An 18,944-nucleotide genomic window follows, 5' to 3' on the forward strand; every position below is an offset into this window, starting at 1 on the left:
GTTTGCCCAATTCTTTCAACATTATTGTCACTCACACAGGGAGTGTTAGTATTCTGCCTTCTCTCACTCTGCATAATGTTCTTCATGTTCCAGATTTTAAGTATAACCTTCTATCAGTTAACAAGTTGTGTATTCAACTTAATTGTCATGTTTTATTTACTTCTAGTGGGTGTCTCTTACAGGACCATTCAATGAGGAAGGAACGCGTTTTTGGTGATGTAGGAGATGGTCTATATCTACTCCAGCCCACTAAAATAGATTCAGGATCAATTAGAAATGTTTTTCCAAAAGGAAGTCATTCCAATGATGTTTTTAGTAATATTGTTAGTCCTATTTCTGGCTGTAATTCTCATTCAGTTTCTGTTCCTGCCTATGCAGTTCCTGATGTAAATCTGTGGCATGTCCGATTAGGGCATTTACCATTTTCAGCAATGAGAAATATAAGTTTAATTCATTTTCCTTCAAATTCTGAGTATATTTGTCATATTTGTCCTTAAGCTAGACTGAGTCGACTTCTTTTTCCAGTTAGTGCCATTAAAACCCAAAGAATTTTTGAACTAATTCATATTGATACATGGGGACCTTTTAAGGATTCTACTTACAATGGTTTCAATTATTTTTTAACCATAGTAGATGATTTTAGCAGGGGCACTTGGACTTTTCTCTTGAAAACTAAGAGTAATGCTTTTCCAATCTTAAAGGATTTTTTGGCTATGGTGGAAAGACAGTTTCATTCACCAGTCAAAAGAATCAGATCTGATAATGCTTTGGAACTTGGTAAAGGTTCACAGAAGGCTGCTTTTCTGAGTTCTGCATGGATTATTCATGAGAGATCTTGTGTTGCCACTCCCCAACAAAATGGTGTTGTCGAGAGAAAGCATAGACATCTCTTGGAGGTGGCCAGAGGATTGCTTTTCCAATCTAAATTGCCTATCCAATATTGGGGAGAATGCATTTTGACTGCCACTCATTTAATCAACAGATTGCCTTCTAGAGTACTTCAAGGGAAGACACCTTTTGAAGTGCTTTTTGGCTCTCCACCCTCATATGAGGGACTTAGATCTTTTGGTTGTTTATGTTATGTTTCCACTCTATCTCATCCAAGGGACAAGTTTCAGCCAAGAGCTAAAATATGTATCTTTCTTGGGTATCCTCCCTCTCAAAAAGGTTATAAAGTGCTGGAAATGGCTAGTAGAAAGGTTTTTATCTCTAGAGATGTCAAATTTCATGAAGATGTTTTCCCTTTTGAGACCACTTCTTCACCATCTACTTCCAACTTTCTTTTCCCCTCTCATATACCTTTTCCAGATTATGCAGATCCTTCATCCACATGCTTTCCTGCCTCATCCTCTAACCCTCCTACTCCAGATCCTCATCATATTCCCATAAGTTGTGATCTCACATCTCCTACTGATCCACACTCTACTGTTTCCCCTGATTTGCCTCCTAGGAGATCTGTAAGACCTAGTAAGCCTCCCTTTTATTTGCAAGATTTCATATGCAATTCTATCCTTCTCACTGATGTCACTAACTCTTGTTTTGTTCACCCTACTTCCCCTACTTCCTTTTCTTTTGGAGCTCTGTCTCTTCCCAACCAACATATTTTCCATTCTTTATCCACTGTCATTGAGCCTAACAGTTTTGGTGAGGCTTCTCAACACCCAGGTTGGACTAAAGCTATGAAGGATGAGATTGCAGCTCTCCAACTCAATCACACTTGGGATGTAGTGGTTCTACCCCTTGGGAAGAAGCCTCTTCCTTGTAAATGGGTTTACAAGGTGAAACACAATTCAGATGGGTCTATCGAAAGGTTGAAAGCAAGATTAGTAGTTAGGGGGGGATATACAGAAGGCAGGAATCGACTACACTGAGACATTTTCCCCGGTCGTTAAGATGACCACCATCAGATGTCTTCTCACAATTGCAGTCAAGAAAGGTTGGCCCGTGTCCCAATTAGATGTGAACAATGCCTTTTTACATGGTGAATTACAAGAGGAGGTGTATATGCGATTTCCAGCTGGTTTTCTACCTCCCACACCAAATCATGTTTGTCTCTTACGAAAATCACTTTATGGACTTAAACAGGCTTCAAGGCAATGGTATGCACGTCTGGCTGGGGCTTTGAGCTTCAAAGGATACTCTAGCTCCTTGAATGACTACTCTCTATTCTACAAGGTCAATGGTGATCTGGTCTCGATTCTGGCGGTCTATGTTGATGATATATTACTTACAGGTAATGACAGTTTAGAGATTACCGACATAACTCATTTTCTTGATTCTGAGTTCAAGGTTAAGAATTTGGGCGATATACATTATTTCTTGGGTATGGAGATTATACGAGAGCAGCAAGGGTTCATAATCAGTCAACGGAAATTTACCTTGGATCTGCTCAAGGAGTTTGATTGTATAGGTTCTCCTGTTTCTTCCCCTCTCGATCCGTATGTCAAGCTACAGGCAGATGATGGACCTTTATTATTAGACCCTACTATGTATAGGCATTTAATTGGAAAACTTAATTACCTCACACATACCAAGCCTGATCTCTCCTATGCTGTCCTTTCCCTCAGTCAGTTTATGCAAAGACCTACTGTTGCCCATTATACAGCTGCTCTTCGAGTTCTCAAATATCTTCGTGCAGATCCTAGTCAAGGCATTCTCCTTTCTTCTACTCCATCAATGAACCTCATTGCCTTTTGCGATGCAGATTGGGCGTCTTGCAAGGATACACGAAGATCAGTTAGTGGTTTTTTCATTACTCTAGGTGGTGCACCTATTTCCTGGAAATCAAAGAAACAAACTTCCATTTCCTTGTCCTCCGCTGAAGCTGAATACAGATCCATGAGAAGGGTCACTGCGGAACTGACCTCGTTGGTCCGCTTACTTACAGATCTCTCTGTTCCACCTATTCTGCCGATTCCTCTTCATTCTGATAGCCAAGCTGCCATTAACATTGCTCGCAACCCCGTCTTCCATGAGCGAACGAAGCATGTTGACTTGGACTGTCATTTCGTGCGGCAACAGTTTCTCTCCAGTCTCATTACATTGTCTTTCGTCCCTTCGTCTCATCAGTTTGCCGACTTGTTTACTAAGCCTCTCTCTGGGGTTTCTCATCGTCAAATAATGGACAAGTTAGGGGTTTTTTCCTTCCCCTCTAACTTGAGGGGGGATGTTGCAGACAAGCCATCCATTGATGCCTCCGACAGAGAATGATGTGAACTTATCTTTTGTTTGTGTCGGAAATGAATATACATTCAGAAGAGTATTTGGACTAATGAAATAAATGGCCGATGAAATGATGATAGGGCCTAAATGCTTGGGCTTTCATCTGCAGCTGGAAGCTGGCCCATTTTGAATAAGGATCCAGTTGTATTTTCCTTAGCAGTTTCTAGAATAGTGTGAGGTGTCTAGTTCAGGTACAGGTTGTTATTTTATTTTGTAATTAGCTTTTAGTCCCTTTAGTCCTTTTTTTCCTATTTGCACAGTAGAGCTTAATAGATTGTATAAAGGAATGTAATGGAGGCAGAATTAAGACAGAGAGAAAATTTCCACAAATCTTGTGTTCTTCTTTCAAATTCTACAAGTTTTGAGATTGGGTGTTGTTTCTTTCTTTACTGTATAAGCTAGTCGTTTGTTTATGATCTAGTGCTTGTTAACATTTAGTAGATGCACTTCTTAAGCATGCTGTTTGTTTGGGTTCTCTGTTAAGGCCTTCAGTCTTGCAGTCCGTTTCTCTGGCATTTTTCTTCGGTTTGATGGTTCTTTTGCCCATGTTTCTTTCTAGTTACTGTTCATCCAAGTTCTATTTTTCTAGCTCTCTGTTTTCATATAGTTTTGAGTCCATTTTAGTAACTGTACGCGTTTTAGTTTGATTTTCTTCTCATCTAAGTTGGGCTACTGCTTCGCCATAAGCACAAAGGAGCTTGTTTTAGTTTAAACTTAATTTCATGAGGTGTTTAGATTCTTATCATATTTAATCCCTAATTTCAAAGTAATTAATTGAGGGTATAATAAGATTTATTTTTTTGTCCTTTCTTGATTTGTCAAAATGGACAAGTAATTAAGGACAACTATAAAAGGAAAAGTGGACAAGTAAATAGGGACATAGAGAGTATGTCAATAACAATACAATAGACACACAAAACTATCGGCAAAATACATAAACATGATCCTTAAGTTGGCGTTAGCAGGCAACTATGACCTTTAACTTTGGGTGTGCACAAATAGACACTTAAACTTGTATAAAATGGATAAATGGACACATTTGTCCTACATGACAATTTTGTGTCCTATGTGATGTCCTACATGTATTATGCCATGTAGGACACATGTTTCAATTTATATAAATTTAATTGCCTACTTGTATACACTCAAAATTAGAGAGTTTAATTGTCCACTGAAAAAACCAAGTTAAGAGTTATGTTTATGTATTATGTCAAAAATTGTCTAAAGCAGATCTAAAACAATACAATATGACACAATTCAATATGATACATAAAAGTGTTGACATTTCAATGTAATTACCCCAAACGAAAAAACAAATAGCCAAATTCGTTTCGAAGGCCAAATAGTAACCCCATAGGCCGCAACTCTTTGAGTTCTCCCTCTCATCAACTCCGCCAATATCAATCTACACAAAAATCGAAAATACTTCAACTGAGCACAAATCAGTGAATCCAGTGATTCTGAAATTCATTTTTCTGGTAAGTTAATTTAATGTTAAGCAAACCCCAATGCACATTTACAGCACAAACATACCGAAAAATTGATTTTTTTTGTTGTTGTTGAGATTTTCACTTTAATTACTTGGTAATCTAGAGCTAATTGATTGCTTAAAATCAATTGGAGAAAGTGAAATCATGCTTCCATAACAAATAATTGACTTCTCTTTGTTTTCTATAGTGAATATATCAAAAAAAAATTCTTTGGGTGTTGTTTTTTTCTCTATTTAGTAGGTCATATAGATTAAGCCACTAGGGCAGTCTGCAATGATATCAAAAAGATACAAACTTTAACAAAAATAATTGGGTTTTTATAATGTAATTGATACTTTCTCCTTGAGCAAGAGGGTCTATCGGGAACAACTTCTCTCTGGCTTCACAAAGGTAGGGTTAAGTTTATGTATGGACCATCCTTTCCAGGCCCCACTTGTGGGATTATAATGGGTATGTTGTTTTAATTGATACTTTCTCCATCAATGCCAAGTTTATTGAGTGTTTTAGTTTCAATGTTCGATTTCAGATGATGGGGTTAATTCTTCATTTTTTCAGTGAGAAGTCATTTTTTAGTTGTTTGGTTACCTTGAGTTGTGGAAAATCGGGAATCTTAGTAGCTCAGTTGATTGGCTATGGCTATATGAACTTTCCCCTGGTTGGTGAGCAGTTGATTCCCCATCTTGTGAATTTTAAAAAAGAAGTCGTGGAAAATCATTTATATCCTATATAGCATACACAAGCTCTTAGTCTCAACTTCTGTAAATGTGACTGATGTTAATTCTGGTACTGGTGGTTTGATGTTTGGGCTAATGTTGATAGTATGTGTGATCCAATAGGATGGCGGTTGTGGAACCTTCCTCCTCATTGGAGATTTTAGTAAGAGGACCAGAAGGTTTTTTTATTTGGAATGGACCTCCTTTCCCGAGCGGTGAACCTGGTGTCAAGCTGGATAGGGTTCCTTGTACCAGTGCAAAGTTCAGTGATGATGGGTCCAAACTTATGGTTACGAAATTAGACTCTGTAATTAGCATCTTTGATTGCAAAACCTTGACAGAGATTAGGTCCTTTGATGTCCCAAATGTTCTTGCAGCTGTCATCTCTCCTTGCGGGACTTATCTTCAAACCTTCCAAAAATGTTCATCTCCTCAGCATAAGAACGTAGTCTTGTGGAAGATAGAAAATGGTGAATCTGCTTACCAACTCTTCCAGAAAAATATGACTAAAGTTACATGGTAATTTTTCTTTTGCTTTGGCTGTCAATGTGGAAATTTATGCTCATAATTTTGTTGTATTTTGTTCATTTGGATTCTGCTTTCTTCAGGCCTTCAGTACATTTCAGCTCTGACGAAACTGGTGCATGTCGATTGGCAACAAATGAGATCCAATTTTTTGATCCTAGGGATTTCTCGAAGGGATTCGTTAATCGGCTTCGAGTTCCTGGGGTTGCTGCATTGGAGCTTTCTAAAGCCCCTGGATCATATGTGGCTGCATTTGTTCCAGAATCTAAGGTCTATTTTACAGTTCAGGAAGAGAATTATTGGATACTCATTAATTATGAATTTAAAATATCCATGTATTATTCTTCTTGATTGATCACTGTGCATTTCGATATGCTTGCTGACTCTTTAACTAATCCATATTTTGCTTGTTGTTAGACAACTTGACACAACTACGATTGAGTGCAACTGTTAAGTCTCATAGAAGTGCATTCCATCCAGAATATTTCCTATAAATTAAAAAAACATATTTTCCAGAAGCTGTCTAAACTGCTCCTTAATGTAATAAAAAGTTACACTTTGAGGCTTTGGGAATATATGACAAGCTTTCATAATAAATCCTATATGGGAGGGAGGCACTTTAGTAAACCAGATATCAATGAGCTGTCTTACAGAGAGTTGTGTTTCTGGGCAGCACAGTACATCATGTTTGTTGTAGTGAAACTGCTACAGGAGAGTAGTCAACTAAGTGAATCTAAGAAATCATCTGACTATTTTGGAATTCTTTTTGGTATAGTAATGTCCAAAAACCAATATATATGGATAGGGTTGAAGAGTAAAATACTTCCTTAGTTTCATCACTTTTCTGCAATCAGATTACGACACAATAGAAAATTCTTCAAGTGTTTAGTGCTTGGGCTGACAGTTCTCAGGGTTCCTAATTAACCTTTCGGAGATTAATTATGCAGGGAATGCCAGCCAGTGTTCAGATATATGCTTGTGGAAAGGACTTACAAAGTCAACCTGTTGCTCGACGTAGCTTCTTCAGGTGCTCAACTGTGCAACTGAGCTGGAACTCTGGTTCTACAGGGCTCCTAGTGGTGGTCCAATCAGATGTTGATAAAACAAACCAGAGTTACTATGGAGAATCAAAGTTGAACTACTTGACTACTGATGGGGCCCATGAAGGGCTTGTGCCTCTTCGTATGTTCTATCATCTTATTTTCAGAAAAAGTTATGTGTTGAATGAGTGAATTTGGAATTTAGAGATCCTTGGTATGTTGCAGGTAAAGAAGGCCCTATTCATGATGTTCAATGGTCCTATTCGGGTAAAGAATTTGCAGTTGTTTATGGATGTATCCTTTACTAAATCCTAATCTCAAGACTTGTGAAACTGTTACCAAGAAATGAAAAGAAAACCTTAGAGAAGAGGAAAAAAGAAGATTGTGAAAAGAGTCTTATGTAAATATAACACACTATTCATGAAGGAGAGGTTTGGAGCAACGATAAAGTTGTCTCCGCGTGACCTATAGGTCATGGGTTTGGGCCGTGGAAGCAGCCACTAATGATTGCATTATGTTAGACTGTCTACACGACACTCCTTTGGAGTGCGGCCCTTCCTTGGACCCTGCTAAAGCGGGATGCTTTGTGCACCGGCTGGCGGCTGCCCATTAATGAAAAGCCATACAATTTGAAGACAAGAATATTGGAAGAAATGTTCTTAAAGTTTGAAATTCGATGCAGCTTCTTTCTAAACAAGGTAAAAGTTTTAATATATGCACACTTATGATTAATTGCCGAAGGTTAGAGCTTGGTTCTTCCATTATTCTCTCATTCGTGGTTCCTGGTGTTCCAGCCTTTTTATTTAATTATTCCTTCTTAAACCTTCTTTCTCAATTAAGAGAAATGCAGAATAAAAAAAGCAAGATAACTGTTAAATGGTGGAGGACATCTAGCATACATATTTTTTTGTTCTTTAACTACAACGATGGTCGATGGTCTTAGGTCAAGTGCATTAGATCATTTGGCTTTTATATATTCAACAAACTTGTGTTCAGTTAATTGATAGGGTCTAAGTGTTGTCCTATCAAAGGAGCTCTTATTTCCTCCTTTGAGTCTATTTGTTCAAAATTAATTTGCAGCCAGTATCCGCCTCCAAAGGGGTAGAATAACAGTCAAAGAGCTAGGTGAAACCTTCCTATCTGCCTAGCCCTTGGTGGGTAGGGTCAGTTGGTACCTATGCTGTGTCAGAAGTAGTAATAAAGTGTGCAAGATATCCTTAATGCTACCGTTAAAAAATGAAAGAAAAATATGCAGCTAGTATTCCTATATTTCTGTTGAATGTATTGTTTCATATATTTTTTGGATGTTGCTGCTATCCTTAAATCACTTAGTTATGCCTGCTATGGCCACGGTTTTTGACAAGAAGTGCAATCCTCTACTTGAGCTTGGAACAGGCCCATACAACACTATCAGATGGAATCCATTGGGAAACTGTATCCTTTACTTAGTAAATAAATTATTTTCCGTATTTGTCTTCATTATCTAGTTGGTCATTGGAAAAAAAAACATACAAGGGCTCGTTCAGACTGCTAGTTTATTTCCACAGTCAGCAGTTTTTGCTTTTGTTTGCCTTAACCTTGGTCTACAGTTATATGCTTGGCAGGCTTTGGTAACTTACCAGGAGACATGGTATGCATAATTAGATAATTTATCCTACAGAGAAGTCAGAAATGCCCATAACTCTTATATCTGTGTCAAATATCATGGCTTGCTATTACTTATCAAAATAGATGACTTCTGACAAATATGATAAATATAACAAAGTATCAAAGTTACCCTTACTACCAACAATTTAATGAGAGATGGAAAGAGTTTGACGTGTCCCATCAATCTTTATTTTCTTCTAATAAAATCAGTTATTGTATCAAGTGGTGTCACAAGAAGTCATGTGAATAAAGAGTAAATCAGTAAAATTGGGATGTTACAGTTGAATAGTTCCAAATATGGAAAGGTGTCAATCTCTTTGAGATGGACTAAAAAGGAACAAATATCACATAAAACTTATCAAGAAAGTAGAAAACTTAGATTTAAGTGTTGAATAGGACACAAATTGATCAGTCACTGGAGGCATGCCAAACTCTTAACTATGCTAAGCTTACAGTCACACCAAATGATGCTCGAGGAGACTCTTTAATACATGTAGCCATCAGCACAATCAGTGTATAAGACCATTTGGTTCCTCCAAATGGTCAATAGTTAAGTGTACTGTAAACAATTGTATTTAATAATATACTCCCTCCATCCCATTTTATGTTACGGTGTTTGAACATAGTCCATACACAAAGTTTAAGATAATATGTAAGACTTTTGAAACTTGTGGTGTATAACAAGCCATAGACATTTGTATGGTTGTAACTTGTACATCACCTCATTAAGGGTAGATGAGAAGTTTAAAGTTGAATTGTTTTTAAATATATAAAAGCGTCATTCTTTTTGGGACGGACCAAAATGATAGCATGCCACATTAAAATGGGACATAGGCAATTATATTGTATCAGGTGTATTAGTAATACAACGATGTACATGGTACATATCTCTATAAAGGGATTCACATGCAAGTCATTGTTCTTTGCTCATTCTCTCAATTCTTTATCCTTGTTTCTACTGTATCTCATATGACATCAAATTTTTGTTAGAAATTACTTTGCATTTGCCAACGATATCTGAGATAAGAAAATGTCATTTGTCGCATATTTTCCTGAAACTGTCTCATTTGCCCGAGCCTTTTTGCTTTTGTAAATGTTATGCATCAACCAGCACTACCACGAAACTAGGAACATTTCAGAAGACAAAATTCGAGAAGCACGTCTCAAGGGCAGGTCCTGCACGTCTATGAGGAGATCTACTCATATGCTCAGTGTGTGAATCCTATTCAGATTTCAGACAATTCTTTGAATTTCTAGCTTTCATGGTGGTTGATTCTTCATTCTAAACCTAACCAATTTTGATCACCTGAACCCTAATTCTGTGAGGCTCAAACAATTTCGTGCCTTCTTTTTTTATTCATTTGAGATTTAATTTAATATTCTGACTCACTAGGTTTTGGTTAGTTTATTACAACAGTGTCTTTTGCTGACAAAGATCTTGCTTACTGTACACCCACTATAATAAGATTATCCTGCACCATAAGGCTCATAAATGGCAACAATCTCCAGTGCTTTTTCAATTGTTCTTTAGTTTGGTGAGTTCTTTCGACAAATAGAATATTTAGGTGATTCTTATGACAAAAAGATTTTCAAATATCTCATTCTGACAGCTTTCCGGATTAATTTTCCAGCAAGTTCAATTCCTTCTGTATGTTCATCAATCTCCCAACCTTTTAACTCAGATTTTGTCCTCCTACAATTATGTCATATGAATTTGAGAATTTTGGTCAAAATAAAATATGGCGAATTATGTGGCATCCAAGGGTGTGGCTTGGTGGTAAACGAAATGAGTGCAAAACTTGGAGAGCAGGGTTCAAATCCCAGCATTAAAAAGGAACACTAGGTGATGTCTTCTCATCTACCTAAGCATTGGTGGCAGAATTATCCGGTACCATGCTGGTGAGAGATAGCACGTAACCGATGGAGTAGCTGAGGTTTGCGCAAGCTAGCCTAGACACCATCACTATCCAAAAGACTAAATAGATATGGTGATTTATGTGGTTAGATGGTTTCTTCTATCTGATTAAAATGAGTTTCTTTAGTGTATGGTACTTAAATAGTAGTCTAACGCTTGTAATTTTAGTTGTTCAAATTGGCAAACTATTACTTATGTCTCTTAGTCCTCCATTCTTGTTTTTCAGATTGTTGGCTCAGCTCTACTCCTTTTTCTCATTTTCTTTCTTTAGTTGCATTATCCAATGAATTCTAATCCATGACAATTGGAATAGGCCAAGCTATCCTTTCCCTACTTGAATTTGAAAAAGTCAATTCCTGATGTTCTTAGTTGTCCTTTTAATCACATAATACTAATTAGTCGCTTATCCTTAACACTTGATTATCTAACCCTATTTACATTAAACTATCAACCAGATTGTTTGTGGGTGTTTATTGGATATGGTATGTATAGGTATTTGGTACAAGTAGCTGTAGGTTTTGCTAATTCTTATTTCAACAACAACATACCTAGTATAATCCCACAAAGTGCGGTCTGGGGAGGGTAGAGAGCACAAACTTTTCCTCTACCTCAAAGGTAAAGAGGCGTTTTGTTAATTCTTATAGTTTGAATTATTGGCACATAATATCCATAGTCAAATTACACCCGTGCATCATGGGTACATCTAGACAAATGAAAATGTTTGCTAGTATAACCTAGTGATTAACATGGTGGAACCGTTTTCCTGGTGCTATCTCAAGTCACCTCTATTTCCTACTCGACCATGGATATGTTATCAACATCTAATCCATTCTGGTTGATGTAATGTTGGGTTAAATCTTTCTTACTCACATATGAATTGTTAATACAAGTTATAAAGAGCATAGGTTTGGCATGTAGGATGACATGTAAGGTTAAAAGATTTCATTCCTGAGAAAATTTGAATATTTACTCTAGTGGTAGAACTAGCCTCATCTTTTGGCAAGTGCAGCCTGTCTGCACTTTGACCTTCATCTATGCTATAGTTATTTGAACAAAACTAAAAGAGTTGGAAAACTAAGGAAGTGACTTCTGCCTATGGTATCAGCCTATGGAGATCAATCAGAAATGTGTGGCATAGTTTCTTTCAAAGAACTAGATTCAATGTAAACAATGAAAGGAACATTTTGTTTTGGGATGATAAGTGGTTAGGAATTGGTAGCCTCAAGCAGCTCTTTCCAGACATCTATCTGTTGAATCAGCAACAACAGGCCACTGTGCAAGAAGTCTGGTCCATCCATGGATGGAACTTAACATACAGAAGGATAATACAAGATTGGGAGGTGGATAGACTAGCTGAATTTTATGGCACCCTAGACCATATTGAAGGATTGGAAGAGGGAGAAGACATTCTCAGGTAGATTCATCACAGCAAAGGTATCTTCACAGTTAGCTCTGCCTACAAGAATCTGAATCAAATGGGGACTCAACTCAGATTTTTGCCTTGGAAGCTTATCTGGAAAGTCAAAACTCCATATAAGGTGGCAGTCTTTACTTGGTTGGTAGTAAAAGAGGCAGAACTAACTCAGGAGAATTTCATGAATAGGGGAATACGTATGTGTCCTAGATGTTTTTTTTGTGACCAACAGGCAGAGACAATCAACCATCTGTTTCTTCACTGCAGGGTGGTTAGCTAAGTTGCTCGGACTCTCCAAAAATGTTGCCGCATCTGTGTCGGATACTCCAAAAATGCACTACTTTTGAAGGATCCAACACGCACCTGATGACATTTTTGAAGAGTCAGAGCAACATAGGTGGGTAGACAACTTTGGAACTTGTTTACTAGCTTCAGGGGCACAAGTTGGACCATGCCACGAAGGGCAAGTCAGCCTATAAAAAGCTGGAACAATGCAGGTCAGTAGAGACCAAAACAGATGGAGCATTGTCCCAGCAGTGATTTGGTGGACCATATGGAAGGAGAGAAACTTGAGGTGTTATGAGAGCATTAGTTGTCCTTTACATAGGATTAAAATGAATTCATTATCACTTTTTGCAATTGGTGCAGTTCTGAGTATGTAGATGATCCTGTAATTATTATAGATATTCTAGGTTCTTTGTAAGATGAAGTAGGATCTAGTTTAGTTTTGTGTTTTGTTGAGTTTCTCAACTGTATGTAGCTCCATGATGTAAATTTGGGATCCCAGCCTTTAGTGCTGAAGATTTATACACAAAACTGTTACCTTTGCCAAAAAAAAACACTAAAAGACTGTATTGCCATGTCTACCCTGAGGCTTAGAAAATTCCTATTAAATCTTAGTTGATTCTTTAAGTGATGCTTGCCTGTGATCTTGAATTAGAAGTTTCTTCCTCATTTAGCTTAGCTCTTAAGTGATTAGTTATGATTTCAGGCATTCTGGGACTACAGGGAAAAGAAGCAACTTGGAACTACAAGGGCTGAATTGTCAGTGACAAGTGAATGGTCTCCTGATGGTCGATACTTTATGACTGCCACAACAGCTCCACGCCTTCAAGTTGATAATGGGTATGCATATGTTTTGCTGATTTTGTTTGTGTGTAAAATGTGCTTCGGCTAAACTCTAAAGTCTAAGGTACCTTGAGAACCTAATGTATAAAATTTCAGTTTGTAGCTTGCAATGAGAAGATAACTTTTTTTGCTCTGCAATGATTAGACAATTCAATGTGTTAAATTACTGCATTTTGCTTCAGTCTATAATATATTTGAATATCTTGATGACTGTCTAGACTACTTGATTTCTTTCAATCTATTGGTTTAATAGTTTTTTAAATCTTGAATTTGGTTGTCAACTTTTTCTTTGCTGATGTTTATCCACCTGCAAATGTGTCGCCAAGACTTAAGGGTAAGTTCTACAGAGTGTTGGTTAGACCAACAATGTTGTATGTGCAGAGTGCTGACCAGTTAGAACGTCTACATTCAGAAGATTAATGTAGCGGAGATGAGTATGCTCATATGGATGTGTGAACACACTAGGGGAGACATGATCTGGGGCCAAGGTGGGTGTGGAAATCGAGGCGAACAAGGTGAGGAAAGTGAGATTGAGATGGTTCAGTTATGTGAAAAGGAGGTGCACGGATGTGCCAGTTAGGAGGTGTGAGAGGTTGGATGTAGCAAGAGTTACGAGAGGTAGAGGTAGGCCGAAAAAGAATTGGGGAGGTGATTAAATAGGACATTACACAACTTCAGCTTACTGGGGACATGACCTTAGATAGGTATGGAGTTGGAGGATTACGGTAGAAGGTCAATAGGTAGCCAAGTGTGGTCGCCCATTGAGTGGGAGAGGCAAGGGGCTAGCCCCATATCCTATTCTCGTTATTATTAGTAGTAATTTAGTAATTTAGTAATCTCTTTTTCTTCAAAGTGATTTTTTGCTATTTGTTGCTTTATTTTGCTCTGTATCTCGATATTTTGCTATCATCTTTTCTTGCTATCCTTCTCCGAATAGCTTCTCTTTTTGAGCCGAGGGTCTATTGGAAACAACTTCTCTACCTCACAAAGGTAGAGGAAAGGTCTGCGTACATCTTACCCTCCCAGGGTCACACTTGTGGATTACACGGGGTATGTTGTTGTCAATCCACCTGCAAGTTTAATATCAATTGTTATAGCAATTATCATCTATATTCCTTACTAAAAGTTGGATCTATTGAATTAAGGCCCTAATGTAACTGCATGAACTCATAATCTTGTTTGAAAAGCCTTCAGTGATTCTAAAGGTATGAGAAGCTAGTGAATAGTGATCATGCTTAATGTTGGCTTTGTTGGACGAGAGAGTGTACTTCCAGGTTTATGAAAGCAGATATATTTGGAAACTTCATTAATCAAAGACATGATAGCTAATGCCTATTTTCATACTTTTGAAGGGTTAAAGTCTTTCACCACAATGGATCATTATACTTCAAGAAGATGTTTGATAGATTGTATCAGGTTAATAATAGTCGTGCTTATTTGCTTTTTTCTCTTTTCTGGTCCCAAACCAATTTGCTTTGCCTGCTTACTTCTTTGTTCACTCCTCTGACAGGTTGATTGGAAGCCAGAATCAGTTGAAAAATTTGGTGACATTGAAGACCTTGTGAAGGCAGTTGGCTCGGTGAAAATAGATGAAGCTAAAGTGCCAGGTTCCTCCTGTTTAAATCTAGTAACAAAGTTTGATGTAATGCCCATTTATAATAATGGGAGCTGAAACCAAAATGTCTTTATAGGGAAAGGATCAAAAGCTACCCAGGCCGTTCCAAAAGCTACACAGGCTGTTTCAAAAGCTGCTCAGGCCGTTCCAAAAGCTACACCTGCCAATCCTCCTGCAGCAAAACCTGCTGCTTATCGTCCACCTCATGCCAAGGCCGCTGCTGTAGTTCAAGCAGAGGTATGGATGGATACTTTATTGAGTACTTATTACTTTTTTTCTTTTTGACAAGTCAAGGTGTGTTCAGTAAAAACATGCGATTGCTATTCAATATGAAAATTCTCTATGAATCTGTTGCTTTTAACTACATTCTTATACAAAATACTTTCTTCAGTATTCTGAACGTCATGCCTGGGCCAGTTTTTACACTGGCTGATTAAATCTCTTTCTAATGCCCATTTCCCAATGGAGAACACTGACGTTATGAGTATGCCATTACAATGTCTAAACGACATTCTATTAATGATATGGTAGGTTTCAAATATGATGAATTATTCACTCGTGGTGTTTTCTGCACAGCCATTATCTTTGTGAAGTAAACCGATCTTTTATACAGCAACCATAATATTTTTGTAGTTGGTTCCCTTATAAATACTCATCCTGTAAGATTATATTGTTGCCAGGTTCCAAGAAAGTAATGGTGTTTTTTAATGGTTTTGCTATTGTCAAGATATTCTTTTATTTGACCAGGAATATTTTGAGAAGGATCGTCAAGATATTCTGCATCACAATTTGACTAAGTAACCTTAACCCCATACACCCCCTCTTTGGAGTCAACATTATACTCATAATGGTTAATGCCATGTCAATTTTTAATTGGATTTTATGTGCATTAATAACTGTACAAACTAGTGTGCAATGGTATAGCAGCAGGATAACCCCTCAATTTTTTTTATTTGCTTCATTTATGCTCCATAAACTGCATTTTGACCTATCGTGAGTCTTGTTAACCATAGTTCTTTGTTTTTTGGTTTCATTATTTTGTTTTGTTTTTTTCTTCGTTTGTTTGTTTGTTGCTTTCTTTGTATACTCCGTCATGCACCCACCAGAAGTAAGCTCTTAAAAACCCCTCTTTTTAATCTGTCCAACATGACTTGTTTGCGTTGACCCTGCACTTGGCAAAATAGGGTTTTTACAACCTGTGAACCTAAAACTGACGTAGCATAAGTTTGGATCTTCATGTATTAAATATAAGGAAGGAGGTTTCTTGCTTTTTGGACCTGGAAGTTATGGCCGAAAGAGCAGGTGAAGGTTCTCTTGGAGGCTTACTTCGTCTATTAATGGTTTTGATGATGAACTGTCTGATGGTATGTTTCTGGGTATAGGAGTGATTGTTTGAGATATAGAGCAAAATATAGATAAATGACTGCAATAACAAGTACATAACTATTTTTCAGAAAAACGGAAAACGAGATGACAAAGGTGAGGTTAGACAGTCTCTGGTTCCGGAAGAAAATGTACAAATTGTGAATCTAATTGTAACTCATTTTCATTATTAACTAAAAGTAGATAGTACTCATAGGTGGGGCTGAAAGGCTGGAACTCGTCAAATATTAGAATTTTGGCACTTCTATTGCTTGATCTTTTCTCTTCTTCTTGCTCTGGCGAGATAATCCTATACTTTTCAAATATGTTCTCGCTCACTGAAAGTCTGTTTTCTGAATGGACTGTTCTTTTCAGGATTTGGATAAAAAATACTTAAGCTAGGAATTCACAGAGAATAATATAGGTTCTCTCAAGATTTCTCCAGAAGTTATTCCCAACACAGACCTTTTGCACAAAAAAAAAAGTTAAACTGCATTATGATATAGTTACCTTTACATGAAACACTGTGATGATAAACATGCAATGTGGTAATGACGCGATGGTTTACGAGCTACTTTCAGAATGTCTAAAGTCTAAATATGTCAAACGTCATCTGAAAGTTCATCCATGCATTATTTCCAGTTTATCTTTGATTGTACTACTAATGTGCTGATAGTATGCATCTGTTTCATTTTGACAGTTATTTGGAGGAAGTCCTTCAGGGTAAGCTTTCAAGATACATGTTCATACTTTTTCCAGTTTTCTCGTTATATTTTTGATGTTCAAACCTCAAACTGTTGAGTGACTGTACGTCTTTTCCGTATTTCACATGAATGTAGGGAGCTTAGCAAGAATGCATTGAAAAACAAGAAAAAACGGGAGAAGAAAAAGCAAGCTGAGGCTGCATCTGCAGCCGGAGGTTCATGATCAGAAGTTTGATTTGGTTTAAAATTATCGAAAATATGAGGTAGTACATTACATAAAGCAAATTTTTGATTCATATATTCTTTTTAAAATATAGTTTTCAGCCCCTGTACTAGAGCTGAAACAAAAATTTACCTTTCGAGTCTAACCCTGGTGCTGGATCAATGGATCTGTTTGAGCTGCTCTGACAGAAGGCAAGTTTTTTTTTTTTGGTTGTGTTACTACAAATCTTGTTACCTCAACTCGACTCGTCTCCATTGTATCAATACTGTAACATACAAATGATCATCTAGACATGCCTGACAAAAAATTATGTGCACACTGACGCAAGGGAATATATTGAAACATTAAACGTATCCCAAACATACAACAAAAAATAATAAGAAAACAATCAGGAAATTAACAATATAATTCGATGCGCGTAGATACGATATGATAAAAATTGAGTAGTGAGGATTATGAGATAACCAACGTCTCAACATAGTCAAGCACTCAGAAGGAGTCCATTCTGGAGCAGTATGGCCTGCTCCCTGCAATCAGAGGGAACCAAATTAATGTTTTCTAGATTATTTGTGGAAACTAGGGAATTTAGTGGCGGAGTTAAATAGGGTAGAGGGGATTCATTCGAAATTTCTTTGGAGGAAAATTATATTGTTTATATATGATTAAAATAAGTATATTTTATCTCTGTGTTGCTGACCCCATCCCTCTCCCCCCTTGACTTCTTCTACTGTTTACTTTTTTTGTGTTTTGAATTCCCTCATCTTAACTCCGCCATTGCTCGAGATGTGTTTGGTAAAAAAACATTTTTTTGTAAAATATTTTTCTCAAAAATAAGTAATATTCTTCCTTATTTTGTTGGAATTTGATAAGTAGGTAGAGAATATTGTTACAATAGCATATATATATAAATTGAAAAAAGGAAAAGGAACTTGTTTCTTTTAGAGAATATATTTTTTTAATCATTAAACACAAAAAAAATTTAGAAAAATATTTTCCTGCTACCAAACACACCAGAAATTATAGCGGATAATAAAAAATATGTAAAGAATTCTTGATTTCAGTGTAGCATATGTCATTTCATTGGAATTAAGGGCATCTTCAACCCTACACTCTATTTTATTCTCCAAATATAAAGTTCTCTATTTTTTCAGACAATCAACTCCAACCTAATTCTCTACTTTACTCTCCAAATATAAAGTTCTCTATTTTTTCAGACAACCAACTCCAACCCAATTCTCTATTTTACTTTCTAAAATAGAATATTTTTCCCTCTCCTTAATATTATATTATTATTTCTATTTCATTCTTATTTTCTTATTTCATAATATAAATAATTTATTTCTTTTAAAACTATGTTAAGGAATGATGCGTATCACCGTGGAACACTTATTGTGCTAACTAAAAGACTATATTTATTTTTATCAAGAACATTGTGCCTCCAACTATTTCTTGAGAAAAACAAGTACGAAGACGGTTCCGTTACATAATGTACATTGGTAGAAATATGTTTGAGTTTCTCTTGGAAATTAATATTTGAAGTTAACTATTGAATTGTACATTTGTTGTTACATTGATTTGTTCATGAATGATTTAATCGTTAGTTGAATTTTTAATTTTTAGTTAAGAGAATGCCCATATATATATATAATTATTTATTTTTAAATAAAAGTTCGGTTCTTCGGTGCATCGAAGTTTTGAGACCCTTACACTGAACACCGAACCAAAAAATTGAAGAACCGAATTAGTTCGGTTCGGTTCGGTTTTTCGGTTTTCCGGTATTTATGCCCACCTCCAATATCATGTAGAACTTCCTTTCTCCAAAAACGTGACGGTCCTGCAATAATTGCAAAACTCTGAATGAACGTTCAACATCTTTTCGACATGATTCTTGTTTCATCGCGAATTAATTATTATATTATGTATTGTATTTTATTTTGTATTTAAAT

General features: G+C 36.7%; 1 protein-coding gene across 1 annotated transcript; it reads left to right on the forward strand.

Annotated features, from left to right (window-relative positions):
- Positions 1-4,564: 4,564 nt before the first annotated feature.
- Positions 4,565-16,999, forward strand: LOC125835374 (uncharacterized). Its single transcript, XM_049514500.1, has 13 exons — positions 4,565-4,700; positions 5,549-5,944; positions 6,034-6,220; positions 6,898-7,132; positions 7,216-7,284; positions 8,323-8,424; positions 8,580-8,620; positions 12,958-13,091; positions 14,447-14,510; positions 14,605-14,701; positions 14,786-14,946; positions 16,772-16,794; positions 16,911-16,999. The coding sequence occupies exons 2-13, from the start codon at positions 5,550-5,552 to the stop codon at positions 16,996-16,998; spliced, it is 1,596 nt and encodes a 531-aa protein (XP_049370457.1). The 5' UTR covers positions 4,565-4,700; position 5,549; the 3' UTR covers position 16,999.
- The last annotated feature ends 1,945 nt before the right edge of the window (positions 17,000-18,944 follow it).

This window comes from Solanum verrucosum, unplaced genomic scaffold, assembly GCF_900185275.1.
Source record: "Solanum verrucosum unplaced genomic scaffold, falcon-dt-bn FXZP01000127.1, whole genome shotgun sequence".
In the NCBI taxonomy this organism is placed as follows: Eukaryota; Viridiplantae; Streptophyta; class Magnoliopsida; order Solanales; family Solanaceae; genus Solanum; species Solanum verrucosum.